This window comes from Agelaius phoeniceus, chromosome 10 (assembly GCF_051311805.1).
Source record: "Agelaius phoeniceus isolate bAgePho1 chromosome 10, bAgePho1.hap1, whole genome shotgun sequence".
Lineage (NCBI taxonomy): Eukaryota > Metazoa > Chordata > Aves > Passeriformes > Icteridae > Agelaius > Agelaius phoeniceus.
This window is the reverse complement of record NC_135274.1, coordinates 6,041,950-6,069,186: the sequence shown is the minus strand read 5'-3', so window position 1 is coordinate 6,069,186 and position 27,237 is coordinate 6,041,950. Positions and strand designations below refer to the sequence as shown.

The following is a 27,237-nucleotide window of genomic DNA, read 5'->3' as shown; positions in this document are numbered from 1 at the left end:
TGGCTGTGTCTTTGGTGTGACTGCAGGGTGGTGTGTGCTGCCTGCTGCTCAGCAGTGCTCTGGAGGGGCTTTGTGGTGCCTGTTCATTAGTAGGTGTTGGGGTGGAGATCCAGCCTCCTGGACAGCCTGGAGAACTCTGGGGAAGCCACAGGTTCTGGAATGGGTTTGCACTGCAGGGAAAGACCCTGAGAACTGCAGAGCCTGTCCAATGAAACTTGGCTTGAATAGCAAGAGAGAGCACCTACACCTTGCTCTGGGAGTTTGTCCAGCAGTTTGAGGGGAATTGCTGCAGTGTGGGAGGGATATCAGAATATCACAAGAGTTTGGGGGACAACTGTGAGCCAACAAGCAAGAGAAACTGCTAACAGTGGGGTTCAATCTCCAACTCTCAATTTCCAGCTCTGGAATCAGGATGCAGCCTTTGTGAGATCTGTCATCAAGTCCCTCAAAAATGAGGGAGCCAAAGGACTGATCACTGCTGGCCTACAGCAGAGACTCTTCAGCAGGGGCTTGGGCCAGATGGCCTCTGGAGGTCCCTGCCAGCCCCAGGCACTCTGGGAGTGTAACAGTGGCACAGCCCCACCCCAGCAGGGACTGCCTGGAAGGGATCTGGGCAAACACTGAGGTGTGCAGCCCACTGCCAGGTGGGCTTTGTGCCACAGGATCTGTCTGTGGATGGGGAGCTCCTGGCTGTGCCCTTCAGAACCCCGTGATGTCACCAGAGCCAGCATCACTCACCTGCAGTGGGTAACCATAAACAAACTGTGACCAGCAGTGCTGGGCAGTGCCAGAGCACCCAGGCTGTGACCCACGGCAGCCGAGGAGCTTCAGAGTCCTGCCAGAGGCTGAGGAACCTCCGAGTGCCCCGAGTGGAAGCCAAGCCTTCGAGTCCTGCCCGCGGCTGGGAGCAGTCAATTCCGAGAGCAGCAATGTCGGAGGCCAGGGAGGAGCCAGTGGCGCCCCGAGCCGTCCGGGTGTGCCGCATCTGCGTGGATTTCCTGCACAGCCCCGCTGCTGCCGTGGAGCCCTGCGGACACGTGTTCTGCCACGCCTGCATCCAGCCCCAGGCCGCCCCCGACGCCGCCGCCACCTGCCCGACCTGCCAAGGGCCCATCGGGAGCATCCGCGTGCTGCAGGAGCAGGAGAGCCGCCCCGGGCCGGTCCCGCGCCGCCCCCGCCGCCGCCTCCATCCCTTCGTGGTGCGCTGGCGCCAGCGGCAGCAGCGGCAGCAGCAGCAGGAGCAGCAGCAGGAGCAGCAGCAGGAGCAGCAGCAGGAGCAGCAGCAGCAGGAGTAGGCAGCTCCTGGAGGGGGCCAACCCTGGACATTCTCCGATGGGGACAGGGTGCCGAGCCCCCCTGGCCCCAGCAGCATTCCCAGAGAGTGTCAGGGGAGCTGGGCAGAAACAGGCCAGGGCAGGCCTGGCCTCGGGACCACGTGCACCTCCTCCCCTTGATCCCATTTGATGTGGATCCTCCATGGCCCCTCTGAAATGAAAACCAGGATGCTGAGAAGGGCCTCGCCTGGTTTCTTCTGCTCCTTTCTCATTAGTGCAGGACTGGGGGAGTGGGAGCTGTGGGAGAGGGAAGGATATGGCTGTGGGAACTTGGACAGAGGGTGGGATAAGGCTGAAGAACTGGTGGAGAAGTTCTTCAGCCTTATGGGGCTGAAGCCCACTATGGCTTCTGGGGGGATGGAGAGGGGTCATGGCTGAGAGAGGCTTGGAGTGAGATCCCAGCTCCAAAAATCCCCATGAAGCTGATCCCAGCTCTGCAGCACTGGCAGGAGGTTTGCTGTGCTTTGGCAGGAAAAAGCACCCTGGATCCCAAACATTCCTATGGCTGAATGTGACCTGGGGCAGGGGATGTGTGTGATGTGTGTGCTGTGTGTGCAGGCACAGCCCCTGGAGCACAGCCAGCCCTCCACGCTCCCACTCCTGCAAATGGATGTTAACTTGCTGGCAATTGCTCTCAGCTTCGCTGGTTTCTAGCTGGGCTTTTAGGAGGAGCAGTGGGAACCACCCTAGAGCTGGCTCCAGGCGAGTCCCACTGGCCCATGGTGGTTTTGGCATGTGGAAAAATGAAATAAAAGCCCTGTTCTCTGGAGAGCCAGCCAGCCCAGAGCGGATGAGCACTCCCATTAATGTGTCATTAATGTGCAGCCCTGGCATCCGCTCTCTTGGCACTGCAGAGGTAATTACAACCCAACTATAAAGCCCTGCACATGGATTTATTTACTGCCTTATTAGCAGCATCTGTTCTCCCACAGAAGTGGCTCAGCTGTTTGCTCTTGTTCAGGGAGAGCAGTGGAGCTCACCTCCTTGGGCTGGAGGGTGAGCTGAGCACACCACTGTGGTTCCATTCTCACCCTGCTTGTTGGTTTAGTGCCTCTGCCCAGCACAGCATGAGGGGGGCACAGAGCTTCACCCCAAACCTGGAGGACATGGCTGTGTTTGAGATCCAGCAGCATTTCTCTTCCCACTTGTCTCCTAGCACATCCCCACAATGTTTTACCATCAGGGAACCCCAGAATCATGGAATCATCAAGGTGGGAAAAGCCCTCTAAGGTCACTGAATCCAACCATCAACCCAGCACTTCCACTAAACCATGTCCTCAAGTGCCACAGCCACACATTTTTTTGAACACTTCCAGGGATGGTGACTCCACCACTGCCCTGAGCAGCCCATTCAAATGCTTGACAAGCCTTTCAATGAAGAATTTTTCCTTAATTTTCAGCTTAAACCTCCCCTTGTGCAGCTTGAGGCTACTTCCTCTTGTCCTGTCCCTGTTCCCTGGGAGCAGAGCCTGATCCCCCCTGGCTGCCCCTTCCTGCCAGGGAGTTGTGGACAGTGAGAAGGTCCCCCCTGAGCCTCCTTTTCTCCAGGTTGAGCCCCTTTCCAGCTCCCTCAACCATTCCTTGTAAGGCTTGTGCTCCAGACCCTTCACATCTGTTTCCTTCTCTGGACACAGCTCTCTCCTCCAGCAGGAGCCATGGGATGAGTGCCCTGGTGCTACAGGACCCTCAGCTCTCTCAGAGCTGCAGTTGCCCAGGCTCCCAAGTGTTTTTCTGCTGCTGCTGATCCACAGCAGCCAAATCACTGCTGCAGCATCCACTGCCTTGGCTGCTGGCCTGGCCTGGCTTTGCTGCTGAGCACATTTCCCAAGGAAAACGGATGCTGGGTTTGTTAACTGAGTGTTGTGGCAAATGCAAGTTAAGTGGCTGCAAATCCACCAGAGAACCAGTTCATTCAGGGCACAGAGCATCACAGCAGGAGGGAAGCACCATCCAAAAGGCTTTTGTTGCCTATGGTGGGACATGAGGTTCCTCAATAAAAATTCAGATGTGGCCCATGCCAACCAAAGGTGCCAGGTTGGGATGCAAAGCTTGGAATTACAAAGTGTCAGTATTTATTCATGGGTGTGAGATGTCCCAGCTAAATCAGGGCACCCAGGTGGGGTTTTTTATGAGGTTCTTTAGTCCATCTCATGCTCGGGTACAACACAAATTGACTGAGCACTGACACCCACACTAACAGATCTCAAATCACAGTAAAACTTGGCAAAGCTGCTCTGTTTCTGCTCGTCCATGGATCCAGGTGTCCTTGAGTCCCTCTGGCTGCAGTGACTGAGCTGTGACACCAGACCAGCCTGGGAGGGTCTCAGAGCCTGGGATGCTGTGGTACCTTGGTCATCCCAGGGATAAAGCTGTTCTTTATCCCCCAGGGACTGCTCTAAGCCTCCAAAAGCAAAATCCTGCTCTTCAGGGCCAGGCTGTTTGTTTTACTTCAGCACAAACAATCCCAAAGTCTTCAATAAACACTCAACTGCTTCTTTACATCAGTATTTAATTAATACATATAATATATGTAAAGTTAATATACTTTTTCACTATAAAGGATATTTGACAGTTAGAAAAGTGATTTTTCATCACATTTACCAAGCCTGTCACACACCTGGGCTTCCATCAGCACCACCAGGCTGCTGCTCCTTTCTGTCACCATCCATCCCCCAAGTAGCCCCCGCTCATCATATCAGCCAGCAGAGAATGAAACAGCTCATGCCTCAAACATTAATAGCTTTTTCTCATTATAACAAGAACTGTATAAAGGAGCTACTAGAAAAGAAACCTCCCTGAACATGCCTGACTAGGACTTTGAACTGAAAGTCAAACTGCTGAGATTAGATAAAGGGAAAACCCTGCCACAGCACATGTCACAGTTGAGATGGCCACCATACACAGAGCATCACCACACAGCTTCAGAAAGCTTCAACCCAAACAGAGTTAACACCTTACCTCATCAGAAGGCTGCAAGGCTCTGCCCTCCTTGCTCTTGAGCCCAGCCTTTTATCCCCTCCTGTTGATGCACTGCACCTGTGTGCCCTCTGCTCCCTTTGGTGGTTGGGCAGTGCCCCTGGGCACTCCATGGCTCATTGCTGTCAGTGCTGCTCACCTGCTGCTCACAGCTGTGCCCATTGAGGCTCAGCCCCACTCCCAATCACCACAAACTTCCAAAACCCATTCCTCAATCACCTGAAACAAACAAGTAAACAAGGAAAAGAATGTGAGCCAGCCCCAGCAGCTGTGCTAAGAATCATCTCTGGCTTTCTTTGGGATGGGGGAGGCCATAGCCCACAGACCCATTTGCTGGGAGTGGGTTTGCACAGATTTCTCCCCCAGCTGAGGTGGAGGAAGAAGTTCGGGTGTGCTGTGACCTCTGCTCAGGGTGAACCCATCCATCCTCCCTTACACAGATTGCTGTGGAACCCCCAGTCCCAGGAAGGCCACATCCACAGGACATTCATATGAGAGGCAGCTGAGGTTAATTAATCCATTAATCCATCAAAGGGCCTCCCAAGTCATTCCTGAAGCCTTGCACCACAGGGCTGCGTGGGATGCAACAAACCCAAAATCTGTTGTGAGAGACAACGGCAAACTCCCCCTGCCACCCCCACCCTTCCCCCAGGGAATTACCTGGATTTTCCTGCCTGGCTTGAGCATGTATTAAACCACTGAATTCTATGCTTTTTGGAGGGGACCTTGACCATCAAGAAGACCAGCAGGAGAGAATCAGCAGAACATCACTGAGATCCACAGAGAGCTGATATTTTCCTTATTCTGTCCCTCTTTCTATCCCCCACCACCTATTTCTTATTTCTTTATTTCCCATATGGGGTTAACTTAACAAACAAACCCCATACCATTGTCACTGACCTACGTGACAGCGACATTTGCACTTCTGACAACCTCAATAACCCCATCCCGACATCTGCCCCGAGGGGTTTGGGTGCAGCGAGCCCTGCCTGGGGCTGGGGGCAGCGGGGCTCGCTGCGGGCACTGCCAGGGTGACTCAGCCTCTCCAGCAAGCTCGGGACCGCCTGGGCTCTGCGGCTCCCCGGCACGGATCGCTCCTGCAGCCTGATTTGCTGGGAAGCTGCCAGCGGCTGCCGCCTCCTCCTCTCTGCAGGCAGCTCTGCCCCGCTCCCCGCCGCTGCCTCCGGTGACAGAATGACAAAATGACCCGGCGGAGCGGAGGGACACGGCGCTGAATCGCTGTGGGGACACGGAGCGCAGAGCCGGGGATGCGGCCGGAGGATGCGGCACGAAAGGTACGGGCAGCGCGGCGGGTGTGCCGGGGAGGGGCAGGAACTGGGGCACTTTGCAGGGGTTTAGGAGCACGGGCAGCTTGCAGGGGTTTAGGAGCAGGGGCACTTTGCAGGGGTTTAGGAGCAGGGGCACTTTGCAGGGGTTTAGGAGCAGGGGCAGCTTGCAGGGGTTTAGAAACAGGGGCACTTTGCAGGGGTTTAGGAGCAGGGGCAGTTTTCGGGGAGGCAGGATCAGGGGCAGTTTTCAGGGGGTTTAGGATCGGGGGCAGTTTTCAGGGGGTTTAGGAACAGGGGCAGTTTTTGGAGCGGGAAGCATCACAGGCAGTTTTCAGGGGGTTTAGGATCACAGGCGCTTTTTGGGGTTGGTAGGATTATACCAGCAGTTTTCATGGGGGTAGGGGCAGTTTTCAGCGGGGGCAGAATCAGGGGCAGTTTTCAAGGGCTTTAGGATCACGGGCAATTTTCGGGGGGGGCGGGGGGCAGGAGCAGGGGCAGTTTTCAGGGGGTTTAGGAGCACGGGCAGTTTTTGGGGGGGTAGAATCTAAGGCAGTTTTTGGGGGGGCAGTTTTCAGGGGGTTTAGGAACAGGGGCAGTTTTCGGGGTGGGAAGCATCACAGGCAGTTTTCAGTGGGCTTAGGATCACAGGCGCTTTTCGGGGTTGGCAGGATTATACCGGCAGTTTTCAGCGGGGGCAGAATCAGGGGCAGTTTTCAGGGGACAGGAGCAGAGGGGCAGTCTTTGGGGGGTTTAGGATCACAGGCAGTTTTCGGGGGGGTCAGGATGGGGGCAGTTTTCAGGGGGTTTAGGAGCACAGGCAGTTTTCAGTGGGGGCAGAATCAGGAGCAATTTTTAGGGGGTTTAGGCTCAGGGGCAGTTTTCAGCCTTGCACTCCATCCTGCTGGGTGCTGTGGCCACCCCACGCGACCCAGGGCTGACCTGACCCCTCAAGCTGGGGGGCAGGCAGTGTGTGCCACGGGAGGGGCTCTGTCCTTGTCCCCAAGCCCCTAAGGACAGGAATTCCAGGTGCTGGAGGATGGACAGGTATTCCAGGTGCTGGAGCCCTTCCTGCATGGGCTTATGAGCTGTTTGTGGCCATGCCCCAAGCCCCACGAGCCTGTGTGCCTTGTGGGGCCATGGACAAGAATTAGGAGTGCATTTGACCTTATTTCAACTGCTCTTTCTCCAAAAATCAGATCTGCTGGGGGTTGTGCTGATGCAGAAATCCAGCCTGCCAAAATCTGCCTCCCAAGGTCAGTGGGGCTGTGGGAGATCCCAGGAGGGAGGCTGATAAAAGAGCTTTTCATTGCTACTCCATGATTTAGCATCAGCACTCCTTTTTCCCACAAGGACTCCCCACCCCTGGGTGAAATGCAGGATGTGGCTTGAAGAAAGCAGAAAAAATCCTCCTTAAAAACAGACCCCACAGCTTGACCAGAGCATCACCTGAGCCTGGTGCTTCCTCCATTACCTAATCCCAGCTCTCCTGAGAGGACACCACCCCCTTGGGCTCCAGAGACCCCAGGAGCATTTCCACCTTTGCTCCAGCAGCTCTCCCATCTCAGCAAAGGAGACTGTGGGTGTTCAGGGGGGCTCAGGAGTTTTGCAGCAAGCCCATGTGCATCTTGGGGCTCTCAGGGCACCTTTGCAGGGGACACAGGACTCCAGCACCGGGTCCCTGCAGCCTTCATGTCCATATCCCCAGATTTTCCATGCAGGGCCACGCTCAGGCTGCTCACACAAGAGACCTAGTTTCTGCTCTCCCTGCTGCCAGAAATATCCCAGCTGCCTGCAGTGGAGAGCAGGTGAGAGAGCCACAGGCTGGGGCACTTTGTGGGCATTGAGGGGCTTCCCTGGGGAGGAGCAGTGCATGCTGTGGTCACCACACACAACCCTGTGTCAGGATTGTGCTGAGGAGATGGCAGGTGGACCAATTTCCACCCTGGCAATGATGATGGATGGAGCACCTCAGTGCTCTTAGCTCATGGGCATCCTTTGTTTCTTTGAAGGCCAGGTTGGACGGGGCTTGGAAAAACCTGCTCTAGAGGAGGGTGTCCCTTCCCTTGGCAGGGGGGTGAAAGGAGATGAAATTTAAGACCACTCCCCATCCAAAGCATTCTGGGATTCTCTGATTCTCTTCCACTGCCCTCAGGATGGGGATGTTGAGGAGCTCCCAGCCTAGGAACAGGAGAAAGGAGGCAGAGAAGGCCGAGCCACAGGAGCCATGTCAGCGCGTGGCCGCTGCGCCCGGGTGCTCCCCTCCGAGCTGAACAAGGTGTGCCCCGAGAGAGGAGATGAGCCTGCCACGCACCCCAGCAGGATGAGCGACTTCGAGGTGGTCCCCAACCTGCAGCAGAGCAGCAGCAGTGTCTCCAGGAGCAGGAGAAAGGCTCATTTCCCCGCTGGCAGCAATGAAAAGGCAAGTTCAGGAGGTGCTGGAAGAGGGGGCGGTTGGGAACACGCATGAAACAGCATTAATGAGTGGCTCACTTACAGGAGCATTAATAACTGATCAGGTTGGTTTTAGGGACAGACAGAAAACCTGCAGACGCCTGAGGCACATGGCCAGCACTCATATCCCTCCTCCTTGGAGTGCATCTGGCTTTGTGCTTGCAGACAGCGATGAAGCTTTCATCCTTCACACCCCAAGGAGCGCCCAGATGTGCTCCCATCCCCATGGTGTCTGACCCCTGGAATAACTTCTGGCCCTTTCCAGAAACCCTGACCCCTGGCTGCTTTTCTTGCTCCACCAGGAAAATCTCATCTCCTGGATTCCTGAAAACATCCGAAAGAAGGAATGCACCTATTTTGTGGAAAGCTCCCAGACATCAGATTCTGGGTAAGTGAGGCACTCCCTCCTTCCCTCCCCTGCAGGAGAGCAGAAGTGAGGGTTGGTGATAAAGCTACAGCACCAGAAAATCCCGGCTTTCTGTCACAGGGATTCAAAACCCTCTTTTTAACTGGTTCTTCAGCATGAGGTGAGTCACCACGTGGCTGAGATTCATGTCCCGGGGAAAAACATTTCCAATGCTTTTGCAGGCAGTCATTTCCACCCTAAATATTTCCGTCCTAAATATCTACCTGTGGAAATATTTGGATTTTTTCCTTTAATTTCCCTCCAAACATTGCCCTTGTTTCTGCACAAGTTCTGAGCTGGAGGAGTAGCTGGGTGGGAGATGTGGGGTCTGTGATGTTCCTGAGGAGAACAGCACCTCCTGCCCAGGCTGAGGCTGGGCTTTGCCTTTGGGGTTTCTCCATGGAGCTGTTGGTGTGTTTTTCAGGAGGATCGTTTGTGAGTGTGGCTATCTCAGGGAACAGCACCTGGATGATGCTGCCAAACCTCCCATCTTCCTGGGGAAGGAATGGGACCCCAGCAGGCACATCCAGGAAATGCCAACGGATGCCTTTGGTGATATCCGCTTCACAGGGCTGGGACAGAAGACAGGGAAGGTGAGCTGCTTGTCCCCCTGTGGGTTTGTGGGGAGCCAGTGCTTGGGTCAGTGAAGAGCTCATAGGTGTTGTGGAAGAGGACACTCAGTTTGCTCTGGATCAGGGCGATGGTTATCTTGGTCATGGGCAGGTTGGCCACCTGCACGATGACGTGGGAGATGGCACAGGAACATTTCCCTCCTGGGTGAGAGGACATTGGGAAGGGCTGGAATTGCCCCAAAGGCAACCGTGACTCAAGCAGTGGAGGGGCTGAGACAGGACCCCTCCTCCCAGCCTTAAACCCTTTCTGAAGCCACAAGACTCGTGATTCCAGGAGGGGCTGTTCCCTGTCCTTGACCTCAGATTTGTCTGGGGAGTGTTTGTTCCAAAGAAAGCGAACAGGAATAGGGTCATGGATAAAGACCTGGACCAGCAGCAGCAGGACTCTGCTGTGGAATGGTGTTGGGAAGCCTCTGGGGTGGGACAGGAGGAATTGTGTTGGAGGAGGTGTCCTGTTACCCTGACCCTGTTGTTTATACCCAAAATGTGTTTATGGTCCCTTTGTCTGCAGTACGTGCGTGTCTCCTCGGATACCCCCCCAAGGGTCATCTACCACCTCATGACACAGCACTGGGGCCTCGACCCCCCCAACCTGCTCATCTCAGTCACTGGGGGAGCCAAAAACTTCGTCATGAAGCCAAGGCTGAAGAACATCTTCCGGCAAGGGCTGGTCAAGGTGGCCCAGACCACAGGTAAGAGACTTCAGAATAATCAAATTGCAGAATCATAGAATAGTTTGGGTTGAAAGGGACTTTTAGAGGTCATCTGGATGCAGAGGGTCTGTGGTGGTGTCCACAGGGGTCCCAGGAAGAGGGAAGAGATGAGGAGCTGACTCCATGTTTCAGAAGGCTAATTTATTATATTATGACATATATATATTATATTAAAACTATACTAAAAGAATAGAAGAAAGGAATTCATCAGAAGGCTTGAAAGGAAAGATAATAGAAAGATAAAAGCTTGTGACTCTCAGAGAGTCTGAGACAGCTGGACTGTGTTTGGCCATTAATTAGAAGCAAGCACATGAGCCCAATCCCAGATGCACCTGTTGCATTCCACAGCAGCAGATAATCATTGGTTACATTTTGTTCCTGAGGCCTCTCAGCTTCTCAGGAGGAAGAATCCTAAGGAAAGGATTTTTCATAAAATGTGTCTGTGACAAGGGTCTCCCTGTGGTTGTACCTGGCCATGCCAGGTTCAGTGAGCGGGGCTGTTCTGGTGATGCTGAGCTGCTTTAGGAGCCCTGTAGGTCCTACCTGGACCATGACCACCAGGGATGGGCTGCTCCTTCTCAGCCACTGCAAAGAGGCTCAGAGAGGTGCTGAAGAAGGCATTGCCTGTGCTGCCAGGGCAGGGAAGAGACATCTTGTGTGGGATGGAGCACCCCAGGGACCCACAGCCACACGGGGGAGGCTGGGAGATCACTGTGGGCAGAGCCTCTCCCTTCCCATGGCCCTCTGTGACCCCCAGGAGCCTGGATCATCACAGGGGGGTCCCACGCTGGTGTGATGAAACAGGTGGGAGAGGCAGTGCGGGACTTCATGCTGAGCTGCAGCCACAAGGAGGGCGACATTGTCACCATTGGCATTGCCACCTGGGGGACCGTGTACAACCGCGAGAGCCTCGTCTGCCCCATGGTGAGCCAGGCAGCCCAGGAAAACCCAGCTGTGCCACAAGGGATGCCCACAGAACTCCAGAATGGGTTGGGTTGGAAGGAACCGTATGGCTCACCTTGTCCCACCCTCTGCCATGGGCAGGGAACCTTTGCTTAGACCAGGCTGCTCCAGGAGCCATCCAGCCTGGCCTTGAACTCTTCCAGGGATGGTCCCAGGCTGACATTTGCTGAGAAGCCCCCCTCACCCCGCCCAGTGGTTCTGTGCTTCTCCTGGGTGGACTCTTGTGGGTGTGAGGGCCAGTGGAGCATGGGGCAAGGCTGATGTGAGCACTGTGGGGGCACAGGGACAGTTTGGCCAGACTGTCCCCACGTGCTGGTTACCTTGGCTGTCTGCTGCTCCTCTGCCAGGCTCCTCCCAGAGTGTCTCCTCCTGCACCTTACAGGGGGGCTTTCCTGCTGAGTACGTGCTGGATGAGGAGAACCAGGGCAGCCTGTCCTGCCTGGACAGCAACCACTCCCACTTCATCCTGGTGGATGACGGGACCCACGGGAGGTACGGGGTGGAAATCCCCCTGAGGACCAGGCTGGAGAAGTTCATTTCAGAGCAGACCAAGGTGAAAGGAGGTAATGGCAGCACACAGCCTGGCCTGAGGCAGGGATGGGCCATCCCCCTGGAATGGTGTCCTTCCTGGGCTCCAGCAAGGGGCTGTGGCTTCCCCAGAGGATCCAGGCACAGGGTCTGAGAGGATTGCCATGATAAATGTGGAACCTGGTTCCTCCGTGACAGAGCAAAGAACCTTTCTCTGCCAGACTTATGGGATCACTAAAGGAGTCCCCAAACCTTGTGATGCTGAGTTGTTCAGGGAAAGTCATTTCTCCCAGAGGGCCAGGTCCCAATGGAGCTTCCAGGTGTCATCCTCTCACTGTGCAGATGATCTCCTGCCATAACACAGGCATACCTGTGCTCACAGAACCCCAGAACCCCCTGAGCTGGAAGAGACCCTCAAGAATCCTCTAGTCCAACTCCTGGCCTTGCACAGAACACCCCCAAAAATCCCACCATGTCTCTGACCTGCCATGCCAGACAAACACTGGACATGGTTTTCCTCCCCTCCCCTGAAGCCTGACATGTCAGGGACTGCTCCCACCTTGCCTTCTGCACTCCAGCACTCAGAGGAGACCACACGGGGGGATCAGCCCTATGGGAAGGTCACCCTGGACTTGCTTCCCTGCAGGTGTTGCCATCAAGATCCCCATCGTGTGTGTGGTGCTGGAAGGAGGCCCTGGGACTCTTGATGTAAGGAACTGCTTGTGGCAAGCTGAGGGAGAAGGCAAAGGAGGGACAGCTCCTTCCCGGGGTGCTGCTCCTGTTGGTGCTGCGCTGACAGGAGCGCTGGGAGCAGCAGAGGGTCCCAGCTCAGACAGGGCCTGCAGGTGTCTGGTGGGGACCCTGACCAAGCTCCCTGCTCTGCTGCAGACCATCTACAATGCCATCACCCACGGGACCCCCTGTGTGATCGTGGAAGGGTCGGGGCGCGTGGCCGATGTCATCGCGCAGGTGGCCAACCTGCCCGTGGCCAAGATCACCATCGCCCTGATCCAGAGCAAGCTCAGTGTCCTCTTCCAGGACACCTACGAGCTCTTCACTGAGAGCAAACTGGTGGAGTGGACCAAGAAGGTGAGTCCCTTGCAGCCTCCTCTGGGCTTTGGGAGACCAAAGAGCTCCCAGGGTCATGCCCTATGAGCAGCAAGGGTCCCAGAGGGGAGTTTAAGCCTCATCTGCCCCCAGACACCCTCATCATTGTCCTGGTGGGCTCTCCAAGGGCTCAGGCTCCCTTTGGGCACAGAGGGAGTGTTTGTGACCAGCCCATGGTGGAGGACACAGCACAGGGGCTCTGCAGGAGTGGAGGGCAGTGAGGAATTGCCCAGCACAGTGGGGAGCAGCAGGGAGGAGATGCTGCTGCCCACTGCTTGCCAACGGCTCTCCTTGTAGATCCAAGACATAGTGCGGAGCCGGCAGCTCCTGACCGTCTTCAGAGAGGGCAAATATGGCCAGCAGGACGTGGATGTGGCCATCCTCCAGGCCCTCTTCAAAGGTGAGGGCTGGGGCCTCCCTGGGAGGGTGGGGCAGGGTGAGCAGGACAGGCCTCAAGTCACCTCCTACCTCTGCTTGACTCATGGGGTCACCAAAGAAGTCCCCAAACCTTGTTACTGGGGAGAGATGATTATCCAAAGGGCCACACGTCCAAGGAGGCCCCCAGGTGGTATCTTCTCACTGGGTGATGCTCTGTTCTAACCTGTGCACTTTGCATGCAGCATCCCGAAACCAGGACCACTTTGGTCGGGAGAACTGGGACCACCAGCTGAAGCTGGCCGTGGCCTGGAACAGGGTGGACATTGCCCGAAGTGAGATCTTCACAGATGACCACGACTGGAAGGTAGGGCCACGCCTGTGCTGCTTGTCTGGTCAGGCTTACAGCTTGTCAGGCACTTCTCACCTTGGCTGTGGGAGAGTTTTCAAGGGATTTCTCCTGGACCCTGAACTCCCAGTGCATTAACTGGGGCTGTTCTTCAAAAAATGCTCTCAAACACCCAGGGCAGAGCTAAACACACACAAAGGCAATTGGTATTTTTGTTCAAAACCAGTGTTTTTAAAGATCCCACCCAGAACATAAAATACCTCTTGACAGCTCTGCCCTGTGGTCCCTGCTCAAACAGCAATTTGTCTCTAAAGTCATCTCACCCAGCCTGGTGCTTCCCTGCTCATACCTTACTACAGAGTGGGGCAGGGGCCAGCTCTGCCATCCCTGCCTGATCCTGCTGTTGAGAAGCCAAGGCTGAGCAGTGTTTTCTGTCCTTCCTGATGGGGCTATGGAACTTGGAAGGGATTTTCCTATAGCAGTCAACAGTTTGGGTTCCCCCAGCTCACACACCTTTGGTGAGACTGGGAAGGGCTGGTGGGAGCTGGGAACCCAAAAGTGAAACATTGGAGGATATAAGCCCCAAATGTTGAAGGTCAAGCTGGCAACCTGGACACCTGCAAGGCATCCCTGCCCCTGGCAGGGGATTGGAATGAGATGAGCTCCCAACCCAAACTGTCCTGTGATTCTGTGATATTCCTGAATTTGGGATAGGTGGTCTCTACCCTGCCCATCCCTCTGCCCAGCAGCCAAGGGGGCAGAGGGCTCCACTGCCACAGAGGAGTGCCCTCTTCTAACACCCTGGGAAGATCCCACAAGTTTTAGTGCATGCCATGTGCTCTTTCACACCCAGAGACTCCTCCTGTGCTCAGGGACAAAACCTCCCCCCAAGTGAAGAGCACGGTAGGGTGCTGCTCTGAGACCAGGGAGCCCCTCACCTCTGCCTCTGGCCTGCCAGCCCTCAGATCTCCACCCCGTGATGGCAGCTGCCCTGATTTCCAACAAACCCGAGTTTGTGAAGCTGTTCCTGGAGCAGGGAGTGCGCCTCAAGGATTTTGTCACCTGGGACACCCTGGTTTACCTCTACGACAACCTGGCGCCGTCCTGCCTGTTCCACAGCAAGCTGCAGAAGGTGCTGCTGGAGGAGAGGGAGCACACGGCCGGCTCCAAGGTGCCGAGGCTGCAGATGCACCACGTCTCGCAGGTGCTGCGGGAGCTGCTGGGCTGCTCCACGCAGCCGCTCTACCCCAAGCCCAAGCAGGCGGAGCGGCCCCGGCTCTCCATCCCCGTGCCGCACATCAAGCTGAACGTACGCATCTCAGGTTACCGCCGGGGAGGGGAGGGACACCTCCTCCGGGTCTCTGTCCTCCTGTCTGCTCAAAAATGGTACTAAAAGTGCCTTTTAGTCGTCTAAAAGGGGCAGCTCCCAACAGCTGTAGCACTGTGTGGATGCGCGATGCTGGTGGGGTGGGTGCACGGTGGATGCACAGATCCACCCGATCCCACTAGAAAAAGGGAAAATCCCGGGACTGATCCAGTCTTGGCCACCCCTGTAGCTGGGCAAAGCCCTTTGCATGGGTGGTGGAGGCAGCAGCAGGGGTTTGAGCATGGCACACCTTGCAGGTGCAGGGCTCCAGCCTCAGGTCCCTCTACAAGCGCTCTCCTGGCCGAGTCACCTTCACCATGGACCCCGTGCGGGACCTGCTCATCTGGGCCGTGGTGCAGAACCGCAGGGAGCTGGCAGAAATCATCTGGGCACAGGTACTGCAGGAGCCAGGGGGGTGGGACAGACAGAGAGCAGAGATCTCTGAAGCCAGGTCAGGAACTTGGGGTTCATTGCAAAGGGCCTGGGTGCAGGGCCCTGCTGGGAGCTGCCAGGCACAGCTCAGAGCAGGACTGAGAGAGGATGAGAGGGAAAGAGAGTAGGAGCATACAAGAGTAAAAGGGGTAAGACCATAAAAGAGGCAAGAGAGCAAAAGCATAAGAGAATAAAAGGGGTAAGAGAGTAAAAGGCAAGAGAGCAAGGTTCCCCTTACAATAGATCTTCTCCTGTGTTGAATATTCTGATTCTCACTAACCAATCTAGCACAATATACAAATCCTATAGCATTTCCATACAGCCTATAAGAATCACTACATTACCATACTGTGCTACATTTTAAACCCTATAAACTCCTCTTTGGGCCCCTTCTGCCAAGCTGGCAGGGTCTGCTCTGACCCTTGGAGCTGCCTGCAAGCAGAGGGTGTTGTTCCATCAAAAGGGGATCACCTTCAGCCAGCCATGCCATTGTTTTCCAGTTGTTCAGTAACTAAAGGATCTCAAAGCTTGCTTTCATTTCAATCTCACTTATAGTTTCCATATTCTCAAAATCTTTTGCCAGGCAATCATATTTGTAAGGCTTTCCTGTTTCATCTTCCCCAACAAGGTACCACAGCCCAGAGCTGAGGGGCTCACATGGAGCCAAACCTCACAGCCCCACTGGGATTTGGGGTAGTGGGAGAGTTCTCCTGAGCCTGACCCCAGCCAAACAGGAGCCAGCCAGCCTGAGGGCACTTAATGTCCATCCCCAGCCACACCATGAGGCCAGATCCCTCATTTCCTGGCCAAAACAGGCACAGGAGATGTGCTGGGCCAGAAGTGGGCTAAGTCAGGCTGAGAAGAGCCCCCAGGGACACGGCAGCTGGGGTGGAGAAGGCTTCCACCATAAACAGCATTCCAGGACAAGAGGCAGTGCAGCTGGTGGCACAGTGGGTATGCCAAGGAGCCACTCTGTCCCATCAGCTGAGGGCAGGGCTGTTCCCATATTCCCCAGGCAGGGGGTTATCCACAGGTGAGCATGGCTCAGCCCTTGTCATGGCAAACTGTCCATCCTGAGCACCAATCTGCTTGGGCCACCCTCCTTCCTTCCTGTGGCAGCTGGGCAGGGCTTGTCAAGGCTTCTGGGACGTGACAGACAGAGTGTCCATGCTTTCCTTATCCTCTTCTGTGCCAGAGCCAGGACTGCATGGCAGCTGCACTGGCCTGCAGCAAAATCCTGAAGGAGCTGGCCAAGGAGGAGGAGGACACGGACACCACTGATGACATGATGGCCCTGGCTGAGGAGTATGAGCACAAAGCAATCGGTGAGCAGGAGGGCACCAACGCCCCCAGAGCTGCTCCTGTCTCCCCAGATCTGCTCCTGCCCCCTCCCCAGAGCTGCTCCTGCCCCCCATGGCTGGTGAGCTTTACCCAGGAGATGTCTGGGGGTTGAGAAATGAGGGTCCCATCCCCACAGCTGGGGATTATGCTGCACAGGCCATGCCCACACGCTGGTGGGAGTACAGGGAGTGCCAGTGTGTGGTGCCATGTCCTGCTCCTGCTCAGAAGGGTGAGGACTCTGTGAGCCCCAGAGCTCAGGCTCCTCCTGCTGGTCCTGGCCCTTGCAGGTGTGTTCACAGACTGCTACCGCAAGGACGAAGAGAGAGCCCAGAAGCTTCTCACCCGTGTCTCTGAGGCCTGGGGGAAGACAACCTGCCTGCAGCTGGCCTTGGAGGCCAAGAACATGAATTTTGTGTCCCATGGGGGCGTTCAGGTGGGCTGCCAGCAGTGGTCCTTGGAGGGAATGTGCCCAAGAGCTCCTCGTGGGTGGCTGTGTGACTCTGCCCTTCGGCCTCTGTAAGCAGCACTCCTCTTTGTCACCCTTCACAGGCTTTTCTAACCAAGGTCTGGTGGGGGAAGCTGTCTGTGGACAATGGCCTTTGGAGGGTGATCACGTGCATGCTGTTCTTCCCACTGCTCTACACCAACCTCATCACCTTCAGGTATTCTGGCAGCTGGGACGCTCTTGCACTTGTCACAGACATGTTTGATGAAAAATCCTTTTTAGGATTTTTTCTCCTGAGAAGCTGAGAGGCCTCAGGAACAAACTGTAAGCAATAATTATCTGCTGCTGTGGAATGCAACAGGTGGATCTGGGATTGGCCATTAATTAGAAACAACCGATGTGGACCAATGGATTGGCCATTAATTAGAAACAACCACATGGGCCAATCACAGATGAACCTGTTGCATTCCACAGCAGCAGATAACCATTGGTTACATTTTGTTTCTGAGGCCTCTCAGCTTCTCAGGAGGAAAAATGCTAAGGAAAGGGTTTTTCATAAGACATGTCTGTGACAGTGCACTGAGGCAGGGCTTCCTCCAGCCTCCCCCTGCAGCTGGCTGGCTGGGGGGAGATGCTGTGGCACCTCCTGAGCAGCTGAACCCACGTCCACCCCTCCTGCAGCAGGGAGAAGAGGCTGCAGCCCCCCATGGGCTGCCTGGCGCGCCTCCGAGCCTTCTTCACAGCGCCCATCGTCATCTTCCTCATGAACACCCTCTCCTACTTCACCTTCCTCCTGCTCTTCGCCTACGTGCTGATGGTTGACTTCCAGCCCGCGCCCTCCTGGCGGGAGTACCTCATCTACTTCTGGCTCTTCTCCCTGGTGTGCGAGGAGACCCGCCAGGTGTGGGCAGGCACAGCTGGGGCTGGCAGGTGGCACAGGAGGGGATGCAGCCCTCTGGGTGCTCTGGGAGGTGCCACCACATGGCTCATGGTCCCGTGCTGCTTCTCGTGTCACCCCCTGTTCCGAGAGGCCCTGGCACGTGGAACCACCCGATCCCCCATGTCTGAGGCCAGGGATTCTCCTTGGCTGCAGCTGGCTTGGCCCTGTGTATTTGCAGAAGAAAATGCTGTTGGGCTGGTGGGCTTTTCCCAGGAGGTATCTGTGTCTGTTTTGGGAATGTCAGGAGATGGAGGGAGCTCATCCTTTGGGTGAATTCCCAGCAGGATTTCCAGGTTTTGCTTGACATTTGAGATTTTCCAGCTTTTGCTTCAACATCTCAGTGCCTTTCTCCTCCAGCCTGAAGAGCCCCAATGTCCCAGGTGTCCTCATGCTCCTCCCATGCCCCTAGAGCAAACCACATAGGCTCAGGTTTCCTTCGGGTCAGCAGGAGTGTCCAGTGATGGCCAGATGATCTGTGTGGTCCCTCCCCTCCATGAGACACGAGTATCTTACACCCAGCCCCTTTTCTCTTCCCAACAGCTGTTGTATGATCCAGATGGACTCGGGGTTGTGAAAATGGCTTCCCTGTACATCAAGGACTTCTGGAATAAGCTGGATATCTGTGCCATCCTGGTCTTCATTGCAGGGCTGACTTGCAGGTGAGCTGCAGAGCTCAACAGTATTTTCACAGAATTATGGAATCTCAGAGTGATTTGGGTTGGAAGGGACCTTAAAGCCCATCCATGGGCAGGGACACCTCCCACTCTCCAGGTTGCTCCAAGCCCCATCCAGCCTGGCCTTGGACACTTCCAGGGATCCAGGGGCAGCCACAGCTTCTCTGGGCACCCTGTGCCAGGGCCTCACTTCCCTCTCAGCAATTCCAGCCTAAGTGATTCTGCGTGGTTCTATGGTGGCACTGAGGTGTTTCCTTTCCTCTCTTTCCTGTCCAGGCTGATCCCATCAACGTTATACCCTGGGCGCATCATACTGTCCCTGGCTTTCATCATTTTCTGCCTGCGCCTGATGCACATTTTCACAGTCAGCAGAACACTGGGGCCCAAGATCATCATTGTGAAGCGCATGGTGAGAGCTCCCCTCTGTCCTGGGGGGTGAGGCTGGACCCTCCTGCTGCAGCAGCTGGGTGTGCCACCCCTGTCATCCCATCCTGGAGAGGGGCTTGCTCCAGGATACAGCCATCCTCCCCCTCTGTCTTTGCAGATGAAGGATGTCTTCTTCTTCCTCTTCCTGCTGGCAGTGTGGGTGGTGTCCTTTGGGGTGGCCAAGCAGGCTATCCTGATCCACAACGAGGAGCGCGTGGAGTGGCTTTTCCGTGGCGTGGTCTACCATTCCTACCTGACCATCTTCGGGCAGATTCCCTCCTACATCGATGGTACAGGACACTGGCTGTGGCAGCCATGGCACGAGCAGGGTGGCTGTGGCAGCCATGGCAGGGTGGCTGTGGCAGCCATGGCACGAGCAGGGTGGCTGTGGCAGCCATGGCACGAGCAGGGTGGCTGTGGCAGCCATGCCGTGAGCAGGGTGGCTCTGCCAGCCATGCCGTGAGCAGGGTGGCTGTGGCAGGGCTGGTGTACCAAACTCATGCTGTGCTGGCCCATGGAAGTGCCACAGAGCTGGCAGTGAGCAGAGCACCTGGTATGGTGCAGATGGAGGTCAAGTCCCTGCCTGGTGCTGAGCTCCCTGGAGCTGTCTGAAAACAGAATGTGCTCCCCAAGACACCCAAGGTTTGGCCACTGTAGAATCACACTGTGCCCTCCCACAGGGGTCAACTTCAACATCGACCAGTGCAGCCCCAACGGGACTGACCCCTACAAGCCCAAGTGCCCGGAGACAAACGGGGACAACAAGACCCCCATCTTCCCAGAGTGGCTGACAGTCATCCTGCTATGCCTGTACCTGCTCTTCACCAACATCCTCCTCCTCAACCTCCTCATTGCCATGTTCAAGTGAGTCTGGGGGGCCCTAGATGTGGTGGAAGCAGTGGGATCCCACCTGGGGATTGTAGACGTGGTAGGAGCAGCTGCAGCTCAGGGCTGATGAGGGAGCTGGGTAGAGCTGGGACACCGTCCAGCCACGATGTGCCCCCTCATCCCCACGGCACGGCTGACACCTGGGCTGTGCCCCAGCTACACCTTCCAGCAGGTGCAGGAGCACACGGACCAGATCTGGAAGTTCCAGAGGCACGACCTGATCCAGGAGTACCATGGCCGCCCGCCCGCGCCGCCGCCCCTCATCCTGCTCAGCCACCTGCAGCTCCTGCTGCGCCGGGGCCTGCTCCGCCAGCCTGCCACCCACCACAAGCTCAGTGAGCACCAGCATCCCCTCCTGCCCTCTGCCCCCTCCTCGGGGCATGGTGCCACGCACCGAGGCACAAGGCTGGGCACAGGGGCTGTGCTCCTGGACTTTGGGATGGCCAGGGGTGTGACTGCACTGCTGTCCTCTTCCCTGGGCAGAGGAGAAGCTGGAGAAGAATGAAGAAGCTGCCCTGCTCTCGTGGGAGATGTACCTGAAGGAGAGCTACCTGCAGCACCAGCAGTGCCAGGAGAAGCAGAACACAGAGCAGATGATCCGGGACATTGCACAGAGGTATGGCTGCCCCCTGGGAAGGAAATTCCTACTGTCCTTCGGTGTCCTGGGCATGGAAGAGTTGGGATCAGGGCAGGGGTGGCTGCTGAGGGTGTTCCAGCCTGCACTGTCTCTCCAGGGTTGATGTGCTGGCAGAGCTGCTGGACTTGGACAGGGTGAAGAGGACGGGGGTAGTGGAGCAAAGACTGGGCTCTCTGGAGGATCAGGTGAGGCAAAACCAGGGCAAGAAAGATAAAATTTTTCCAGGGTCTGAGTCAATTGAAAGGTGAAATTTTTCCAGGGTCTGAGTCAATTGAAAAGTGAAGTTTTTCCAATTTTTCAATTTTTTCAATTGAACCAGAACGTACAATCTCTCTGAGTCAACACCCTTTGAGACAGTTTGAGTTTCCTTGCTATTAGCCGTCTGAGGGTTAAAGGTTTATAGGAAAAGCTCTGTTTGACTCCAAAGTAAACAGGATGCAGGTGGGAAGTGCTGGGATGGGCCACTGCCCCCACTGGTCACCCAAAGAGTTAGAGCTGACCCAGCTCTTCTCCTTTGTTGTAAATCAAAGGCAACTCTGGCGAAGGGGAGAGAATGAGGAGGAGGACTCCATGGATATCAGAAGGCTAATTAATTATTTTATTATACTGTATTATATATATTTCATCTAAACTGAATCTGCCAAGCACTCCCTCTGCACACACCTGCTCACACTGCACTGAATCTTGTGACTGTCAGTGACAGTCCCAACACACACACACACACACACACACACACACACCTGGCCCTGACAGGCCAAGGGAACAAAACACCATCACTGTGGGTAAACAATCTCCATATTGCATTCTGCTGTGGCACAAACACAGGCACAGCAAGTGATAAGAATTGTGGTTTTCCCTTTCTCTGAGGTTCAGAGAATGTGAATCTCAGAAATCCTCGGGAAGAATTGTGCCTTGCTTTTCTTTGTGAAGGGAAATGCGGCAACACTCCTTGGCCTGAGAGGGCCCTCCAGAGCTCCTGGGGACAGAGGCTCTCTGTCCCCTCCCTCTGGAGCACTGGGGTGCCCAGGGAGCCAGCCCATCTGTTTCCATCTCCCTTTCCACCTGCTCTGTAAGAATATTCCCCTGGAGAAGTTTCTCCAAGGCAAACACCAGGACACAGCCAGGCTCACAGGGCGCGGCGGTCGGTGCCCAGGGTGGCCGCGCCAGGGCAGGGTCCCGTGGCACTCGGGGGACAGTGGGGCTGGGGGTGACCCTGTGCTGTGCCCTGCAGGTGCATCAGAGCGCCCAGGCCCTGCGCTGGATGATGCAGGCGCTGCGGGGCAATGGCTTCAGCTCGGCGGAGGATGCGCCGCCCGTGGGTAAGCACAGCCGGCTCCTCCCCAGCAGCACCGGGCTGGGCTGCCCCCCACGCCCCTCTGCCAAGCAGGGAGACACGGGTTCCTTTGCTCCTGGGAGGTTTGGTGCCTCCATGAGGTCATCCAGCCCCTCCTGAGGCCGTTCCCACCCTCCCCGGGGTTTAATGCCAGAAGGGAAGCCAGGGGACACCAACATCCCCATGGAGAGACCCAGGCAGCCCCCTCAGCAGGGCCCCAGCCCACAGTGCTGGACATGGGCCCTGCTTTGTGGGACCCTGCAGTCTGTGTCTGCCCCACAGGCTCCTCCACAGCCCTGGGCACCAAGGAGATTGCCCTGGAGGGAAGAGCTGAGGAGAGGCAGCCCCCGTGCCACGTGCTGGCCCGGAACCTCCTGTATCCAGGGTCCCACATTCTCCGCTTCCCTGTGCCCGATGAGAAGGTGCCCTGGGAGGTAGGGGCTGTGAACAGGGGCACTGGGGCAGGGAGGAGAAGGCACATCCTGACAGTGGTGGGAAGAGGAGCCCATCATCCATCATTTGGGAGCTGTTGTTCTTCCCAACCCTGAGACCCTTGGCTTCCCGGAGTCGCTGTTTGAGTGACCCCAGAGAAAAGGGCTGGGATCCATTCCTGCCAGGACCTGCAGTGCCAGGAGTGCCTGGGGATGCTTGGTGGGACACAGGGGGTGCAACCAGCCACCTCTGCATTTCCTGAAGCACGGCTGCCTCAGGGGCAGGGACAGGATCCAGTACTGGCTTCCATGGGGGTGTGTGAGTCCTCCAGCCAGGACTCTGAGCTCAGCCCCCAGCAGAGCCCGGAGCATCCCACGAGCTGGGCAGAGGAAGAGCCTGGACCCTGAGGTGTCCCTGGGGTCCCAGCCCCTGCCTGCTGTGAGAGCAGGGGCACGGTTCAGGGGGCAGACCCAGCCATGTGTTGTGCAGGTGGATTTCCCGCTCTACGACCCCCCTGCCTACTCGGCTGAGCACAAGGACATGGCAGTGCAGGACCCCTTCAGCCTGTGAGTGTCCCCCCACGGCTCCCCAGCCCTCCTCCCCTCCCTGGGTGGCACAGCCAGCCCTCCCAGCCGGGCTGCCTCCCACCCTGCAGCTCCTTGGAGTCTCTGCTGAAGATCAACTACAACACCATGGACGGGCTGATCGACCGGCAGAGCTTCCACGGGCTGTACACCGTGCAGGACGGGCTGCCACTGTGAGTGCCACTGTCACTGTGTGTCACTGTGAGTGCCACTGTCACTGCCACTGTGAGTGCCACTGTCACTGTGTGCCACTGTCACTGCCCCTGTGAGTGCCACTGCCACTGTGAATGCCACTGTGAGTGCCACTTATCCCTGTGAATGGCCACTGTCACTGTGTGCCACTGTGAGTGCCACTGCCCCTGTGAATGCCACTGTGAGTGCCACTGTCACTGTGTGCCACTGTCACTGCCACTGTGAGTGCTACTGCCCCTGTGAGTGCCACTGTCACTGTCACTGTGAGTGCCACTGCTACTATGAGTGCCCCTGCCACCGTGTTTCCCACCACCATGGCAGCTGCCTGGCAGGACAAGAACGGGCACACAGAGAGGCCAGGGCTGCCTGGGCACATCCATCCCATCCCATCCTCACTTTCCTATGGGGCAGGGATGACTGCATGCACTGTCCTTAGGGCTGAACCCCAAAAACACCGCCAAAGTGTGGGGTGCAGGGGTAGGGAAGGGTTATGGGGTGCACAGAGGGAGCCCTCACTGTCACCCTGCAGGAACCCCATGGGCAGGACGGGGCTGAGAGGCCGTGGGAGGCTGCACTGCTTCGGGCCCAACCATGCCCTGCACCCCGTGGTGACCCGGTGAGTGTGGGGTGAGGATGTGGGGTGGAAAAGGGACCATGGGGTCACCCCAGAGACATGGCCCAACCCCACACTGCCAACGTGAGCACTGCTGGGCACAGGGGAGCCACAGCTGCAGCATGACAGGGGCCTGTCCCACAGCTGGAGGAGGAACTTGGATGGGTCCATCATAAGGAAGAGCCTGAAGAAGATGCTGGAAGTCCTGGTGGCCCAATACCCCCTGTCAGATGTGTGGGCTCTGCCTGGGGTGAGAGCTGGCAAAAAACAGGGAAGGGAAGGGAAGGGAAGGGAAGGGAAGGGAAGGGAAGGGAAGGGAAGGGAAGGGAAGGGAAGGGAAGGGAAGGGAAGGGAAGGGAAGGGAAGGGAAGGGAAGGGAAGGGAAGGGAAGGGAAGGGAAGGGTCACACAGAAAAGGGGGAATCACAGGCATGTGTCCCAGCCTGGCTGAGGAGGTACCTCTGCCCCTCCTGCAGAGCACCTGTGTGACTGTGTTCACAGGGGTCTGAGGATGAGGGAAGAAATGAGGATCTGACTCCATGTTTCAGAAGGCTTGATTTATTATTTTATGATATTTATGATATTAAAACTATACTAAAAGAAGAGAAGAAAGGATTTCATCAGAAGGCTGGCTAAGAATAGAAAAAGAAAGAATGATAACAAAGGCTCTGTCTCGGACTCTCTGTCCGAGCCAGCTGGCTGTGATTGGCCATTAATTAGAAACAACCAACATGGGCCAATCACAGATGCACCTGTTGCATTCCACAGCAGCAGATAACCATTGGTTACATTTTGTTCCTGAGGCCTCTCAGCTTCTCAGGAGGAAAAATCCTAAGGAAAGGGTTTTTCATAAAATGTGTCTGTGACACACCTGCATGCCAGGCTGCTGGGGGAGCAGTGCTCTCCTGACATTCCCCCACTCACCCTGACCCCCTGCCTCTCCCTCCATGGCTTCAATCCTCACATCCTTTATGTGAGCCTGTTAAGCCATTGGCAGAGCATCCTTTGGCAGACACTGGATCAGGCAAACTCAGACATCAGCTTGGGCAGAGCTGAGGACTTTGGGCAGCAGAGGGAGGGTGGGAGGCACCAGCAGACCTTGTGGCATCTTCTGCAGCAGTGGCAGGCCTGATGGCCAAGCTGTTGGCAGGGAGGGAGGCTGGAGTGTGCTGGTGGCAGCCCCCAGAGCTGACATCTGCTTTGTCACAGGGCTCCCTGGAGCCAGGGGAGACGCTGCCACTGAAGCTCAAGTGGATCCTGCGCAGGGAGTTCTGGCCCCAGTTCCAGAACCTGCTGAAACAAGGCACTGAGGTGGGGACACACAGGGGTCCCCGTGGTGTGGGGTCACAGGAGGGCTCAGGGGTGTGGGCATCACCCTGGGTGACACACAGGTGTCACGGGGACATCACCACGGCACGGGGACATGTGGCATCATGGTGTCACAGGGCCACATGGGTGGGCCAGGGTACAGAGGCAGGGTGCATCCCTCTTGGCACTGCTCCCACCAGAGGGGAAGGGGCAGGGGAGGTGAGAATGTGCCATAATTTGTGTCTGGGGGTCGGGGAGCAGCCCAGAGACCCCGGGGGAGGGCTGCCCACACCAGTCTGTGCCTGCAGCAGTGACTCCCCACGGCTCTAGGGGCAGAGGAAGGGGCAGGGGAGGTGAGAATGGGCTGCTCCCTGACCCTGAGACATGAATTATGGCACAGAGACCCTGGGGGAGGGCTGCCCTCACCAGTCTGTGCCTGCAGCAGTGACTCCCCATGGCTCCAGCTGCACTGGGAGCAGGGCTCCGGTCTCCAGCAGGGCAGAGCTGCAGGACAATGCCCCACCCACCCCCAGGGTGCCCTCAGAGAGGTGATGAGGGCTCTGCTCAGGTGTCATCCCCATGCACAGGTGCACAAGGGGTACCTGGACGACCCCCGGAACACGGATAACGCCTGGGTGGAGACGGTGGCCATCAGCGTGCACTTCGACACCCAGCACGACCTGGAGATGAAGCGGCTGAACTCGGTGAGGGGCTGCCACCCCCGGGGCTCCCTGGGCACAGCAGCCACATCTGCAGAGCCACAGCCCCACAGGACTCTGCTGCATGCAGCAGGAGAGGAACGGGGGATGAACATGGGGTGGCACCTCAGTGTGTGCCCCAAAAAGAGGCAGGAGGCTGGGGATGGGAGGTGCTGTTGGGTGTGGCTGGCAACACACGTGTGACCCTGGTCACAGGGGTCTCGGGTTGAGGGAAGAGATGAGGATCTCATGTTTCAGAAGGTTTGGTTTATTATTTTATGATATATATTACATTATACTAAAAGAATAGAAGAAAGGATTTCATCAGAAGGCTGGCTAAGAATAGAAAAAGAAGGAATGATAACAAAGGCTCTGGCTTGGACTCTCTGTCCAAGCCAGCTGACTGTGATTGGCCATTAATCAGAAACAACCCCATGAGCCCAATCCCAGATGCACCTGTTGCATTCCACAGCAGCAGATAACCATTGGTTACATTTTGTTCCTGAGGCCTCTCAGCTTCTCAGGAGGAAAAAATGCTAAGGAAAGGATTTTCCATAAAAGATGTCTGTGACACACACGTGTGCCATCTGTCCCCCTGCAGTTCCTCCAGGGCTGTGACCCCGAGCTGTGCATCCGCTGGCAGGTGCTGGACAAGAGGATCCCCCTGCATGCCAACCACAAGGAGCTCCTGCACAAGGTCTCAACCCTCCTTGGTGCCTACTACTGAGGCTTCCTGCCTCCCAGGCTCTGGCTGGGACCTGCAGCTCTGAGAACACGGGAGCTGCTGGAGCTGAGGTGCTCTGGGTGTCTGTGTGAATGTATGCTGCAGGTCTCTGGGAGGAAAAGTGTCCCCTCCCTGCCACCTGAGCCACCAAGTTCAGCCCCAGCTGGTGTCTTGGTGCTTCCACATCAGCCCCCAGCACTAGTCCAGAGCTTGGGGCACACAGAGCCACAGAGCTTTTCCTGTGAGATGGTCCTTCTGTCCACTCCAGCCTGCTCTCGGCTTTGGGGTGGGCACTGGGGGCTCACCAGCCCCAGCTACCCCTCCTCCAGAATCTCCATCCCTGCTCCCTGCTCCTGCTCCGAGCCCTGGCAGCCCCAGTGCCACAGATCCCAAAGGATTGCTCTGGGGAAGGCCTGGAGCCACTCCTGTGGTGGCTGCACCCGTACCTCTGGTTGCCTCAGACCCAACAACATGGTCCTGAGCTGTGAGCCAGCACTCCTGAAGGTGTGAGCAGCTCTTGGCTTCTATACCTATGGTTTCACAGCCCTGCACAGGCCCACCTGCCATGCCCCAACCTGTGTGTGATCCTGCTTGTGTATGCTGAGCACTGGCTTCTAGCTAAACTTCCCTCCTCTCTCTGAGCTAAGCGTCACCTGCCTGTCCCCACCCCTCGTGCACACGGGTGGGAGGTGGCAGCTTGCTGGGACACAGGTGATCCCTGCTCTGTGGTTCCTTGGGCAGGTGGGGACAGGAGAGGGGACATCTGTGTGTCAATCCCAGACATCCCTGCTTTTTAGGGGTCTTTCACTCACGTTTTCTGCTGCCAGTGGACACATTTCCTGATCATTCAGAAGAGCCCCACAGCAGCGTGTTATGCCTGGCACTGCTCAGGAGGGGATTTTAGTCCCCCACCTCCTCCCCGTGGATCAGACCCTGGCCAGCCAAGGCTGTTCATCCCACACTGGTGGCCACCAGAGCACAACTGCAGTTTTATCAATGCTGCACGGGGCTTTGGCAAGGGGAGGGGGCTCAGTCTGGCAATGTGTTCAACCCAGCTCAATAAACCATTATTAACCACTGCA

The 27,237-nt window shown here is 56.5% G+C and overlaps 1 protein-coding gene and 1 non-coding gene across 3 annotated transcripts; both read left to right on the top strand.

Moving 5' to 3' along the window:
- Positions 1–5,395: 5,395 nt before the first annotated feature.
- Positions 5,396–27,237, top strand: TRPM2 (transient receptor potential cation channel subfamily M member 2). Of its 2 annotated transcripts, XM_077183726.1 has the most exons (33): positions 5,396–5,605; positions 7,752–8,018; positions 8,353–8,438; positions 8,881–9,049; positions 9,600–9,780; positions 10,559–10,725; positions 11,147–11,327; positions 11,939–12,000; positions 12,181–12,381; positions 12,697–12,799; positions 13,020–13,141; positions 14,082–14,432; positions 14,747–14,884; positions 16,117–16,246; positions 16,550–16,695; positions 16,812–16,924; positions 17,389–17,608; positions 18,188–18,306; positions 18,598–18,730; positions 18,866–19,037; positions 19,428–19,611; positions 19,792–19,970; positions 20,119–20,251; positions 20,370–20,457; positions 21,504–21,591; positions 21,888–22,039; positions 22,527–22,603; positions 22,693–22,794; positions 23,343–23,429; positions 23,571–23,676; positions 24,635–24,736; positions 25,321–25,437; positions 26,033–27,237. In XM_077183726.1, the coding sequence occupies exons 2-33, from the start codon at positions 7,824–7,826 to the stop codon at positions 26,156–26,158; spliced, it is 4,530 nt and encodes a 1,509-aa protein (XP_077039841.1). In that variant the 5' UTR covers positions 5,396–5,605; positions 7,752–7,823; the 3' UTR covers positions 26,159–27,237. The 2 variants fall into 2 exon arrangements, with proteins under 2 accessions (XP_077039841.1, XP_077039842.1); XM_077183727.1 differs by lacking the exons at positions 24,635–24,736; positions 25,321–25,437; positions 26,033–27,237 and having other exon boundaries at positions 23,531–23,656.
- Positions 24,593–24,678, top strand: LOC129124704 (Z6 small nucleolar RNA). Its single transcript, XR_008534888.1, has one exon. It is a non-coding gene; the product is annotated as a Z6 small nucleolar RNA (small nucleolar RNA).

Bases quoted from the DNA above. Each gene is read 5' to 3' on its own strand.
- TRPM2 (XM_077183726.1), top strand. From the start codon at position 7,824: ATGTCAGCGCGTGGCCGCTGCGCCCGGGTGCTCCCCTCCGAGCTGAAC. The intron at 20,458-21,503 runs GTGAGGCAAAAC...TGTGCCCTGCAG, and splicing joins TGGGCTCTCTGGAGGATCAG to GTGCATCAGAGCGCCCAGGC. The intron at 25,438-26,032 runs GTGAGGGGCTGC...GTCCCCCTGCAG, and splicing joins AGATGAAGCGGCTGAACTCG to TTCCTCCAGGGCTGTGACCC.